Below are 14,203 nucleotides of genomic sequence, written 5' to 3' on the forward strand. Positions count from 1 at the left end.
CCACCTGTCTGCACTGCTGAGCTCCGCCCTTTCCTGCTCTGGTCACATGATAGTGACGTCACCGCAAGTCCTGTACCACCACCTGTCTGCACTGCTGAGCTCCGCCCCTTTATGATCACATGACGATGACATCAGCCCAGGTCCTGTTCCACCACCTGTCTGCACTGCTGAGCTCCGCCCCTTCCTGATCACATGAAGATGACATCAGCCCAGGTCCTGTTCCACCACCTGTCTGCCCTGCTGAGCTCCGCCCCCTTCTCTGGTCACATGACAGTGACGTCACCGCAGGTCCTGTACCACCACCTGTCTGCACTGCTGAGCTCCGCCCCCTGCTCTGGTCACATGACGATGACGTCACCGCAGGTCCTTCCTCTGTCAGTCCTTATGGAGAAGCTGCCCCCGGCCGCCATGATGGAGGCTCCCCTCCCAGGTAACAGGCCTGCTCCGGGCTGACACTGCTGGATGTGCGGGGAGGTTCCCGGCGGCTCACTCTCGGCCGTGGTTCCGGGCACATCTCGGGTAGACCCCCCTGGGTTATGCCTTGCACATATCAGTCCTCCCAGACTGCGGCAGACATGTGAGATGTGAGGGGTGAGGCAGGGCGGCCATCATGGAGACACGGGGCCGGCAGACCTTAGAGGCTCCTGTGCGGCCCCTGCCTCCGTCCATGTCTGGAACAGGTCCCAGATTACACCCTGCAGGGATGTAGATGTCCTCACCCAGATTACACCCTGCAGTGTGATGTAGATGTCTTCACCCAGATTACACCCTGCAGTGATGTAGATGTCCTTACACAGATTACACCCTGCAGTGTGATGTAGATGTCTTCACCCAGATTACACTCTGCAGTGATGTAGATGTCCTCACCCAGATTACACCCTGCAGAGATGTAGATGTCCTCACCCAGATTACATCCTGCAGGGATGTAGATGTCCTCACCCAGATTACATCCTGCAGGGATGTAGATGTCCTCACCCAGATTGCACCCTGCAGGGATGTAGATGTCCTCGCCCAGATTACACCCTGCAGGGATGTAGATGTCCTCAGCCAGATTACACCCTGCAGGGATGTAGATGTCCTCAGCCAGATTACACCCTGCACTGATGTAGATGTCCTCACCCAGATTACACCCTGCAGGGATGTAGATGTCCTCACCCAGATTACACCCTGCAGGGATGTAGATGTCTTCTCCCAGATTACACCCTGCAGGGATGTAGATGTCCTCACCCAGATTACACTCTGCAGGGATGTAGATGTCCTCACCCAGATTACATCCTGCAGGGATGTAGATGTCCTCACCCAGATTACACCCTGCAGGGATGTAGATGTCCTCACCCAGATTACACCCTGCAGGGATGTAGATGTCCTCAGCCAGATTACACCCTGCAGGGATGTAGATGTCCTCAGCCAGATTACACCCTGCAGGGATGTAGATGTCCTCAGCCAGATTACACCCTGCAGGGATGTAGATGTCCTCAGCCAGATTACACCCTGCAGGGATGTAGATGTCCTCAGCCAGATTACACCCTGCAGGGATGTAGATGTCCTCAGACAGATTACACCCTGCAGGGATGTAGATGTCCTCAGCCAGATTACACCCTGCAGGGATGTAGATGTCCTCAGCCAGATTACACCCTGCAGGGATGTAGATGTCCTCAGCCAGATTACACCCTGCAGGGATGTAGATGTCCTCAGCCAGATTACACCCTGCAGGGATGTAGATGTCCTCAGCCAGATTACACCCTGCAGTGTGATGTAGATGTCTTCACCCAGATTACACCCTGCAGTGATGTAGATGTCCTTACACAGATTACACCCTGCAGTGTGATGTAGATGTCTTCACCCAGATTACACCCTGCAGTGATGTAGATGTCCTTACACAGATTACACCCTGCAGTGTGATGTAGATTTCCTCACCCAGATTACACCCTGCAGGGATGTAGATGTCCTCACCCAGATTACACCCTGCAGTGTGATGTAGATGTCTTCACCCAGATTACACCCTGCAGTGATGTAGATGTCCTTACACAGATTACACCCTGCAGTGTGATGTAGATGTCCTCACCCAGATTACAGGCTGCAGTGATGTAGATGTCCACCTCCTTGTCCTTATCCAGTTTACAGGCTGCAGTGATGTAGATATCCACCTCTTTGTCCTCACCCAGATTACACCCTGCAGTGTTGTAGATGTCCTCATCCAGATACCACCCTGCAGTGATGTAGATGTCCTCCCCCAGATTACACCCTGCAGTGATGTAGATGTCCACCTCCTTGTCTTCACCCAGATTACATGCTGCAGTGAGGGCTTCACCTAAAATGCAGTGGTTTATGTATCGTTGCCTCACCCTTCTGCACCGTGGCATGCCTGGTGATGAAATTCCCGTGGTCTGTTTTCCACCATCTAGGACCGTCTACAGAACACTCAGTATAAGGATCAGTGAGACAGACATAGGTGATACTGTGCTGACACTTTGGTTTCCATGTCCGACAACCATGTACATATATCATCACAGACAGTGGTCTCATCAATGGTCAGTGGTCTCCCAATGCCCCCCTTTTTATCAGTCATTTCCTATCCCCCCCTTTCTGAACCCACGGACAGCAGCAGAGCTGGTTCGCTGCATTACAAGATTGGGGGTTGTAATAAGCACAACCTCATATTTGTGGAGTCACTGGAGAGGTGTCTGGAATGTCTATGAGAGGACCTTGGAGGACTATCCTCCATCTTCTTGATGAGTTCAGGGGATCCCAGCAGTATCCCGGCGGCTTCTGTTTACCCTGTGCCCATATACAAGACCCCCGAGGCTTCCCCCACCAGTTCATAACAAAATAATGTAAACTTTTTATCATAATTTCGAAACAGCGATTAGTGTAAGCTACCACCTACTCTTATAGTGACTTCACCATCACCACCTCCTCAGGCAGATTCCATAGTCTCACTGCTCTTACAGTAGAGTCCATAGTCTCACTGCTCTTACGGTAAAGAGTCCATAGTCTCACTGCTCTTACAGTAAAGAGTCCATAGTCTCACTGCTCTTACAGTAAAGAGTCCATAGTCTCACTGCTCTTACAGTAAAGAGTCCATAGTCTCACTGCTCTTACGGTAGAGTCCATAGTCTCACTGCTCTTACGGTAGAGTCCATAGTCTCACTGCTCTTACAGTAAAGAGTCCATAGTCTCACTGCTCTTACAGTAAAGAGTCTATAGTCTCACTGCTCTTACAGTAAAGAGTCCATAGTCTCACTGCTCTTACAGTAAAGAGTCCATAGTCTCACTGCTCTTACAGTATAGAGTCCGTAGTCTCACTGCTCTTACAGTATAGAGTCCATTGTCTCACTGCTCTTACAGTATAGAGTCCATAGTCTCCCTGCTCTTACAGTAAAGAGTCCATAGTCTCACCGCTCTTACAGTATAGAGTCCATAGTCTCACCGCTCTTACAGTATAGAGTCCATAGTCTCACTGCTCTTACAGTAAAGAGTCCATAGTCTCACTGCTCTTACAGTATAGAGTCCATAGTCTCACTGCTCTTACGGTAGAGTCCATAGTCTCACTGCTCTTACAGTAAAGAGTCCATAGTCTCACTGCTCTTACAGTATAGAGTCCATAGTCTCACTGCTCTTACGGTAGAGTCCATAGTCTCACTGCTCTTACAGTAAAGAGTCCATAGTCTCACCGCTCTTACAGTAAAGAGTCCATAGTCTCACTGCTCTTACAGTATAGAGTCCATAGTCTCACTGCTCTTACGGTAGAGTCCATAGTCTCACTGCTCTTACAGTAAAGAGTCCATAGTCTCACTGCTCTTACAGTATAGAGTCCATAGTCTCACTGCTCTTACAGTAAAGAGTCCATAGTCTCACTGCTCTTACAGTATAGAGTCCATAGTCTCACTGCTCTTACAGTAAAGAGTCCATAGTCTCACTGCTCTTACAGTATAGAGTCCACAGTCTCACTGCTCTTACAGTATAGAGTCCATAGTCTCACTGCTCTTACAGTAAAGAGTCCATAGTCTCACTGCTCTTACAGTAAAGAGTCCATAGTCTCACCGCTCTTACAGTATAGAGTCCACAGTCTCACTGCTCTTACAGTATAGAGTCCACAGTCTCACTGCTCTTACAGTAAAGAGTCCACAGTCTCACTGCTCTTACAGTATAGAGTCCACAGTCTCACTGCTCTTACAGTATAGAGTCCACAGTCTCACTGCTCTTACAGTATAGAGTCCACAGTCTCACTGCTCTTACAGTATAGAGTCCATAGTCTCACTGCTCTTACAGTAAAGAGTCCATAGTCTCACTGCTCTTACAGTAAAGAGTCCATAGTCTCACTGCTCTTACAGTAAAGAGTCCATAGTCTCACTGCTCTTACCGTAAAGAGTCCATAGTCTCACTGCTCTTACAGTAAAGAGTCCATAGTCTCACTGCTCTTACAGTAAAGAGTCTATAGTCTCACTGCTCTTACAGTAAAGAGTCCACAGTCTCACTGCTCTTACAGTATATAGTCCATAGTCTCACTGCTCTTACAGTATAGAGTCCACAGTCTCACTGCTCTTACAGTAAAGAGTCCATAGTCTCACTGCTCTTACAGTATAGAGTCCATAGTCTCACTGCTCTTACAGTAAAGAGTCCATAGTCTCACCGCTCTTACAGTAGAGTCCATAGTCTCACTGCTCTTACAGTATAGAGTCCATAGTCTCACTGCTCTTACCGTAAATAATCCATAGTCTCACTGCTCTTACAGTATAGAGTCCATAGTCTCACTGCTCTTACAGTATAGAGTCCATAGTCTCACTGCTCTTACAGTAAAGAGTCCATAGTCTCACTGCTCTTACAGTATAGAGTCCATAGTCTCACTTCTCTTACAGTATAGAGTCCATAGTCTCACTGCTCTTACAGTATAGAGTCCATAGTCTCACTGCTCTTACAGTAAAGAGTCCATAGTCTCACTGCTCTTACAGTAAAGAGTCCATAGTCTCACTGCTCTTACAGTAAAGAGTCCATAGTCTCACTGCTCTTACAGTATTGAGTCCATAGTCTCACTGCTCTTACAGTAAAGAGTCCATAGTCTCACTGCTCTTACAGTATTGAGTCCATAGTCTCACTGCTCTTACAGTAAAGAGTCCATAGTCTCACTGCTCTTACAGTATAGAGTCCATAGTCTCACTGCTCTTACAGTAAAGAGTCCATAGTCTCACTGCTCTTACAGTATAGAGTCCATAGTCTCACTGCTCTTACAGTATAGAGTCCATAGTCTCACTGCTCTTACAGTAGAGTCCACAGTCTCACTGCTCTTACAGTAGAGAGTCCATAGTCTCACTGCTCTTACAGTAGAGTCCATAGTCTCACTGCTCTTACAGTAAAGAGTCCATAGTCTCACTGCTCTTACAGTATAGAGTCCATAGTCTCACTGCTCTTACAGTATAGAGTCCATAGTCTCACTGCTCTTACAGTAAAGAGTCCATAGTCTCACTGCTCTTACAGTATAGAGTCCATAGTCTCACTGCTCTTACAGTAAAGAGTCCATAGTCTCACTGCTCTTACAGTATAGAGTCCATAGTCTCACTGCTCTTACAGTAGAGAGTCCATAGTCTCACTGCTCTTACAGTAGAGTCCATAGTCTCACTGCTCTTACAGTAAAGAGTCCATAGTCTCACTGCTCTTACAGTAAAGAGTCCATAGTCTCACTGCTCTTACAGTAAAGAGTCCATAGTCTCACTGCTCTTACAGTAAAGAGTCCATAGTCTCACTGCTCTTACAGTAAAGAGTACATAGTCTCACTGCTCTTACAGTAGAGAGTCCATAGTCTCACTGCTCTTACAGTATAGAGTCCATAGTCTCACTGCTCTTACAGTATAGAGTCCATAGTCTCACTGCTCTTACAGTAGAGTCCATAGTCTCACTGCTCTTACAGTAGAGTCCATAGTCTCACTGCTCTTACAGTAAAGAGTCCATAGTCTCGCTGCTCTTACAGTATAGAGTCCATAGTCTCACTGCTCTTACAGTATAGAGTCCATAGTCTCACTGCTCTTACAATAAAGAGTCCATAGTCTCACTGCTCTTACAGTAAAGAGTCCATAGTCTCACTGCTCTTACAGTAAAGAGTCCATAGTCTCACTGCTCTTACAGTATAGAGTCCATAGTCTCACTGCTCTTACAGTATAGAGTCCATAGTCTCACTGCTCTTACAGTAAAGAGTCCATAGTCTCACTGCTCTTACAGTAAAGAGTCCATAGTCTCACTGCTCTTACAGTAAAGAGTCCATAGTCTCACTGCTCTTACAGTATAGAGTCCATAGTCTCACTGCTCTTACAGTAAAGAGTCCATAGTCTCACTGCTCTTACAGTATAGAGTCCATAGTCTCACTGCTCTTACAGTATAGAGTCCATAGTCTCACTGCTCTTACAGTAAAGAGTCCATAGTCTCACTGCTCTTACAGTAAAGAGTCCATAGTCTCACTGCTCTTACAGTAAAGAGTCCATAGTCTCACTGCTCTTACAGTATAGAGTCCATAGTCTCACTGCTCTTACAGTATAGAGTCCATAGTCTCACTGCTCTTACAGTAAAGAGTCCATAGTCTCACTGCTCTTACAGTAAAGAGTCCATAGTCTCACTGCTCTTACAGTAAAGAGTCCATAGTCTCACTGCTCTTACAGTAGAGAGTCCATAGTCTCACTGCTCTTACAGTAAAGAGTCCATAGTCTCACTGCTCTTACAGTAGAGAGTCCATAGTCTCACTGCTCTTACAGTAAAGAGTCCATAGTCTCACTGCTCTTACAGTAAAGAGTCCATAGTCTCACCGCTCTTACAGTATAGAGTCCATAGTCTCACTGCTCTTACAGTAGAGTCCATAGTCTCACCGCTCTTACAGTAAAGAGTCCACAGTCTCACTGCTCTTACAGTATAGAGTCCATAGTCTCACTGCTCTTTCAGTATAGAGCCCATAGTCTCACTGCTCTTACAGTAAAGAGTCCATAGTCTCACTGCTCTTACAGTAAAGAGTCCATAGTCTCACTGCTCTTACAGTATAGAGTCCATAGTCTCACTGCTCTTACAGTAGAGAGTCCATAGTCTCACTGCTCTTACAGTATAGAGTCCATAGTCTCACTGCTCTTACAGTAAAGAGTCCATAGTCTCACTGCTTTTACAGTATAGAGTCCATAGTCTTACTGCTCTTACAGTATAGAGTCCACAGTCTTACTGCTCTTACAGTATAGAGTCCATGTAACACAAAGGGTTGCCCACTGTGGTTGTTGAATTTCAGTAGTCCCGTGGGAGATAGTCCTGGTCATGTAAAAGAAGTCTGTTGTCGTTTCTGGGTTTCTAACACCTTGGACTGTAGATGGAAGCCCTCTTCTCTGGAATTTGGGGGAGACTTCAAAGGCCTCCAAGTCTGTCACTGAGAGAAAGAAAGACACAGATACAATGTCTCCAGGTGTGTTTTATATGTCCATACAGAGGGTCTCCTGCCCAGTACTATACCAGTATGAACTGGACTTCTCCAGTCTGAACCATCCTATGGACACAGTTTATGAACTCTACAGTAGGAGAGATGAAGGGGGATGTGCGAGATGTATGGGAAAAGCAGAAGTTATCTTTATCAGGCACTTCAGCCCTGATATCGGGGGCGCTCTCGTCCCGCTATGGGGGTTCAGCCCTGATATCAAGGCGCTCTCGTCCCACTATAGGGGTTTAGTCCTGATATCGGGGGGCGCTCTCGTCCCTTTATGGGGGTTCCGCCCTGATATCGGGGGGCGCTCTCGTCCTTCTATAGGGGTACAGTCCTGATATCGGGGGGGTGCTTTCGTCCCTCTATGGGGGTTCAGCCCTGATATCGGGGGCGCTCTCGTCCCTCTATGGGGGTTCAGCCCTGATATCGGGGGCGCTCTCGTCCCTCTATGGGGGTTCAGCCCTGATATCGGGGGGTGCTCTCCTCCCTCTATGGGGGTTCAGCCCTGATATCGGGGGCGCTCTCATCCCTCTATGGGGGTTCAGTCCTGATATCAGGGGGTCCTCTCCTCCCTCTACACTGCGTGCAGAATTATTAGGCAAATGAGTATTTTGACCACATCATCCTCTTTATGCATGTTGTCTTACTCCAAGCTGTATAGGCTCGAAAGCCTACTACCAATTAAGCATATTAGGTGATGTGCATCTCTGTAATGAGAAGGGGTGTGGTCTAATGACATCAACACCCTATATTAGGTGTGCATAATTATTAGGCAATTTCCTTTCCTTTGGCAAAATGGGTCAAAAGAAGGACTTGACAGGCTCAGAAAAGTCAAAAATAGTGAGATATCTTGCAGAGGGATGCAGCACTCTTAAAATTGAAAAGCTTCTGAAGCGTGATCATCGAACAATCAAGCGTTTCATTCAAAATAGTCAACAGGGTCGCAAGAAGCGTGTGGAAAAACCAAGGCGCAAAATAACTGCCCATGAACTGAGAAAAGTCAAGCGTGCAGCTGCCAAGGTGCCACTTGCCACCAGTTTGGCCATATTTCAGAGCTGCAACATCACTGGAGTGCCCAAAAGCACAAGGTGTGCAATACTCAGAGACATGGCCAAGGTAAGAAAGGCTGAAAGACGACCACCACTGAACAAGACACACAAGCTGAAACGTCAAGACTGGGCCAAGAAATATCTCTAGACTGATTTTTCTAAGGTTTTATGGACTGATGAAATGAGAGTGAGTCTTGATGGGCCAGATGGATGGGCCCGTGGCTGGATTGGTAAAGGGCAGAGAGCTCCAGTCCGACTCAGACGCCAGCAAGGTGGTGGTGGAGTACTGGTTTGGGCTGGTATCATCAAAGATGAGCTTGTGGGGCCTTTTCGGGTTGAGGATGGAGTCAAGCTCAACTCCCAGTCCTACTGCCAGTTTCTGGAAGACACCTTCTTCAAGCAGTGGTACAGGAAGAAGTCTGCATCCTTCAAGAAAAACATGATTTTCATGCAGGACAATGCTCCATCACACGCGTCCAAGTACTCCACAGCGTGGCTGGCAAGAAAGGGTATAAAAGAAGAAAATCTAATGACATGGCCTCCTTGTTCACCTGATCTGAACCCCATTGAGAACCTGTGGTCCATCATCAAATGTGAGATTTACAAGGAGGGAAAACAGTACACCTCTCTGAACAGTGTCTGGGAGGCTGTGGTTGCTACTGCACGCAATGTTGATGGTGAACAGATCAAAACACTGACAGAATCCATGGATGGCAGACTTTTGAGTGTCCTTGCAAAGAAAGGTGGCTATATTGGTCACTGATTTGTTTTTGTTTTGTTTTTGAATGTCAGAAATGTATATTTGTGAATGTTGAGATGTTATATTGGTTTCACTGGTAAAAATAAATAATTGAAATGGGTATATATTTGTTTTTTGTTAAGTTGCCTAATAATTATGCACAGTAATAGTCACCTGCACACACAGATATCCCCCTAAAATAGCTAAAACTAAAAACAAACTAAAAACTACTTCCAAAAATATTCAGCTTTGATATTAATGAGTTTTTTGGGTTCATTGAGAACATGGTTGTTGTTCAATAATAAAATTAATCCTCAAAAATACAACTTGCCTAATAATTCTGCACTCCCTGTATGGTGGTTCAGCCCAAATATTGGGGGCGCTTTCGTCCCTCTATGGGGGTTCAGCCCTGATATCGGGGGCGCTCTCGTCCCTCTATGGGGGTTCAGCCCTGATATCGGGGGCGCTCTCCTCCCTCTATGGGGGTTCAGCCCTGATATCGGGGGCGCTCTCCTCCCTCTATGGGGGTTCAGCCCTGATATCGGGGGGTGCTCTCCTCCCTCTATTGGGGTTCAGCCCTGATATCGGGGGGTGTTCTTCTCCCTCTATGGGGGTTCAGCCTTGATACCGGGGGGGGGGGGCGCTCTTGTCTCTCTATGGGGGTTCAGCCCTGATATCGGGGGCGCTCTCCTCCCTCTATGGGGGTTCAGCCCTGTTATCGGGGGGGGCTCTCCTCCCTCTATGGGGGTTCAGCCCTGATATCGGGGGGCGCTCTTCTCCCTCTATGGGGGTTCAGCCTTGATACCGGGGGGGGGGGGGGCGCTCTTGTCTCTCTATGGGGGTTCAGCCCTGATATTGCGGGGCGCTCTGGTCGCTCTATGGGGGTCACACTTTCCAAGGATTTTCTTTGCAATTAGAAAACTGAAGGGTCAGAAATTCTCCTGGAAACCATAAAATAGCAGATTTATCTGTGGCTCACGAACTGCTGCCGGCTTCCCATAGACTTCCAGGCTTCTGAACTCCACCCTAGTGCACGCTAGGGTTGGGCGATATACCGGTATCACGATATACCGTGGTAATAAAATAATGGCGATATCGCTGTTTCCTAATTACCGCAGTATTTTGTGACGTCATCAAAGCGGTCATGTGCGCTGAGCGCTTCTAACCGTGTGTCCGCCCGCCCCTGCACCTTGCATAGCGCTGAGTAACATTACTTCCTCTCGCTCCTGGCTCCTTCTTGCTCCGCCCCCCTAGTCAAGTCTCCACCCACCATCTGACATCACCGTCGTCACCCACCAGTGCCGGCTCTATTGTTTGTGGCGATCTCTGTGTGAGTACTGGTGTCTCTGGAGAGACTGTTCCTGCGGCTGCCTCGCTCGTGTGCTCTGATGACAAAGTTACAAACGTATTACTTCCCGCAGCGGCCGCCCCCGACTCTCCCTCCTCCTCGCTCCCATATTCAAATCTCCGCCCACCGGTATCTAATGTCAGAATCGGAGCACACAAGCGAGGGAGCCGCGGGAAAAGTATATCGTAAAGTATTACTGTATGTATGGTGGCCTGTGGCCACAAGACTTTATTATAATGTCTCCTTGTGGCCCCGCCCCCTACAGTGTAACGTCTCCTTGTGGCCCCCCATACAGTGTAACGTCTCCTTGTGGCCCCCCATACAGTGTAACGTCTCCTTGTGGCCCCCCATACAGTGTAACGTCTCCTTGTGGCCCCCCATACAGTGTAACGTCTCCTTGTGGCCCCCCATACAGTGTAACGTCTCCTTGTGGCCCCCCATACAGTATATCTCCTTGTGGCCCCCATACAGTATATCTCCTTGTGGCCCCCCATTACAGTATAACCTCTCCTTGTGGCCCCCCATTACAGTATAACCTCTCCTTGTGGCCTCCCATACAGTATAACCTCTCCTTGTGGCCCCCATACAGTATATCTCCTTGTGGCCCCCATACAGTGTAACGTCTCCTTGTGGCCCCCCATACAGTATAATGTCTCCTTGTGGCCCTCATACAGTGTAACGTCTCCTTGTGGCCCCCACACAGTGTAATGTCTCCTTGTGGCCCCCATACAGTGTAACGTCTACTTGTGGCTACCCCCATACAGTAAAACCTCTCCTTGTGGCCCCCATACAGTATATCTCCTTGTGGCCCCCATACAGTATAACGTCTCCTTGTGGCCCTCATACAGTGTAACGTCTTCTTGTAGCCCCTCCCATACAGTATAACGTCTCCTTGTGGCCCCTATACAGTATAACGTCTCCTTGTGGCCCCGATACAGTATAACGTCTCCTTGTGGCTGCCCCCCATACAGTATAAGGTCTCCTTGTGGCTGCCCCCATACAGTATAAGGTCTCCTTGTGGCTGCCCCCATACAGTATAACGTCTCCTTGTGGCTGCCCCCATACAGTATAACGTCTCCTTGTGGCTGCCCCCATACAGTATAACGTCTCCTTGTGGCTGCCCCCATACAGTATAACGTCTCCTTGTGGCCCCCATACAGTATAACGTCTCCTTGTGGCCGCCCCATACAGTGTAACGTCTCCTTGTGGCTGCCCCCCATACAGTATAACGTCTCCTTGTGGCTGCCCCCATACAGTATAACGTCTCCTTGTGGCTGCCCCCATACAGTATAACGTCTCCTTGTGGCTGCCCCCATACACTATAACGTCTCCTTGTGGCTGCCCCCATACAGTATAACGTCTCCTTGTGGCTGCCCCATACAGTGTAACGTCTCCTTGTGGCTGCCCCCATACAGTGTAACGTCTCCTTGTGGCTGCCCCCATACAGTATAACGTCTCCTTGTGGCTGCCCCCATACAGTATAACGTCTCCTTGTGGCTGCCCCCATACAGTATAACGTCTCCTTGTGGCTGCCCCCATACAGTGTAACGTCTCCTTGTGGCTGCCCCCATACAGTATAACGTCTCCTTGTGGCTGCCCCCATACAGTATAACGTCTCCTTGTGGCTGCCCCCATACAGTATAACGTCTCCTTGTGGCTGCCCCCATACAGTGTAACGGCTCCTTGTGTACATTTTTTAATATCGTTATCGTCTGAATATTTTTGTTATCACCCAACTCTAGTGCACACACAGGTTCCTGCTCTCCTCTGCCGCATTTCAGCGCTCAGTATTGTATTCAGTCTGTGTGTTATCTCCTATAGGTTCTGACTCCGGGAGGAGAAGTCCCCCCGAGAGATGTCCCCGTCCTCTGTATTCCCAGGACTGTCCAGAGGAGAAGCTCCCAGAGAACCATCAGGTAGATGGAGCTGAAGTCTCCCCAGAATCTGACCAGAAAGGGACTGAACCAAAGATCATTTTACATTTCTCTTCTTCAGGATGAAAATCTGATGGATATTAAGGCTGAGGTTAAAGATGAAGAAGAAGAGACAGATTTATGGGGCGATCAGCAGGGTAAGGAGGGGGCTGTCATGGGTCACCTTGATACTACTCCCATCATCACATGTAATAATCTCTCCTGTCCCTGTGTGTTTCCTACAGATGGACTCATGGAAGGAAATCCCCCCGAGAGATGTCCCCGTCCTCTGTATTCCCAGGACTGTCCAGAGGAGAAGCTCCCAGAGAACCATCAGGTAGATGGAGCTGAGCCCTATACACATCTATATAGGGGGGTCCTGCAGTCATAGAAGGGTCATAGATGGTGGGGGTCTCTTATGTGGATCTGTTAGATTTCCCACCTGTCTGCTGTTTTGTCCTGAATTGTTACAGATGACAAATCAGGGGGAAGATGTGACTGATATTAAAGTGGAGGATGAAGAAGAGCGGATGATGGGCGATCCCCCGTGTAAGAGTGAGGTGGAGGAGGACATTCCAGTCCATGTGACCACAGGTATGGAATCATGAATGGAGGAAGGGAATTGGGAGGTTTCTTCAGGAGAGGCTTCACCTCAGAGCTGCAGTAAAGGAGCACTCCGGGCAGTGACCCAGCTTTGAGTCTTTAAATAGCAGGCTAATGGTTTTATACTAGTAAAGGCATTGGAGACATGTAGTAATGGCTGTTATACCTCAGGTAGGTGTCATCAGATGCCGGGTGTTATAGATGACATTACTTCTACACTATAAAGGCTGGAGACTTGTAGTAATGGCTGTTATACCTCAGGTAGGTGACATCAGATGTCGGGTGTTATAGATGACATTACTACTACATTATAAAGGCTGGAGACATGTAGTAATGGCTGTTATACCTCAGGTAGGTGACATCAGATGTCGGGTGTTATAGATGACATTACTACTACACTATAAAAGCTGGAGACATGTAGTAATGGCTGTTATACCTCAGGTAGGTGACATCAGATGACTTTTATTATGAATGATCAGATTTTCAAATTTCTCATGTTATACCCACAAACTTAAAGGCTATGGATACCTTTGGGGGCATATTAGCGTATTGTACTTATTTTGAGCTTCAAATCTTTTTTTCATTTGATCTATTAAAAATATGGAGTCCTTTTCTCTGTACAGAGCTGAGATGCTCTACTGCAGGGCTTGACAAATTTCCTTGGAATCTAGGAGCCAGCTAAAAAAGTTAGGAGCCAGGCGGAGCCGCGTCATAAAATCTATATTGCGATATAATTTTAGGCATGTATATCGCAATATATTGTTTTCTATATTTGGGGGGGGGGTTTAAACTTTTTTTTTTTTTTTTTTTTAACTTTATTTAATAACTATTAGCCTTCTTAAGGGCTAGAACCCTTGTCATATTCACCCTAATAGAGCTCTATCAGGGTGAATAGGACTTTACACTCTCCCTGCTGCCCTGTGCATAGTACACACAGCAGGGAGCTGACCATGGCAGCCAGCCTCTTATCAGCCCCTCCCCCCCTCCCTCTCATCAGCCCCTCCAGCCTCCCTCTCATCAGCCCCTCCAGCCTCCCTCTCATCAGCCCCTCCAGCCTCCCTCTCATCAGCCCCTCCAGCCTCCCTCTCATCAGCCCCTCCAGCGTCTCTC

At 47.9% G+C, this 14,203-nt stretch overlaps 1 protein-coding gene across 1 annotated transcript in view; it reads left to right on the forward strand.

The window, feature by feature from the left end:
* Positions 1-390: 390 nt before the first annotated feature.
* LOC120998317 (gastrula zinc finger protein XlCGF26.1-like) overlaps positions 391-14,203 on the forward strand; it is a 31,237-nt gene continuing 17,424 nt past the window's right edge. The window contains exons 1-2 of the mRNA XM_040428977.1: positions 391-430; positions 7,256-7,426. Coding sequence (XP_040284911.1) covers positions 7,417-7,426 — 10 coding nt within the window. The 5' untranslated portion in view covers positions 391-430; positions 7,256-7,416. The remainder of the gene's footprint in view (positions 431-7,255; positions 7,427-14,203) is intronic.

Source organism: Bufo bufo, chromosome 4 (assembly GCF_905171765.1).
Source record: "Bufo bufo chromosome 4, aBufBuf1.1, whole genome shotgun sequence".
In the NCBI taxonomy this organism is placed as follows: Eukaryota; Metazoa; Chordata; class Amphibia; order Anura; family Bufonidae; genus Bufo; species Bufo bufo.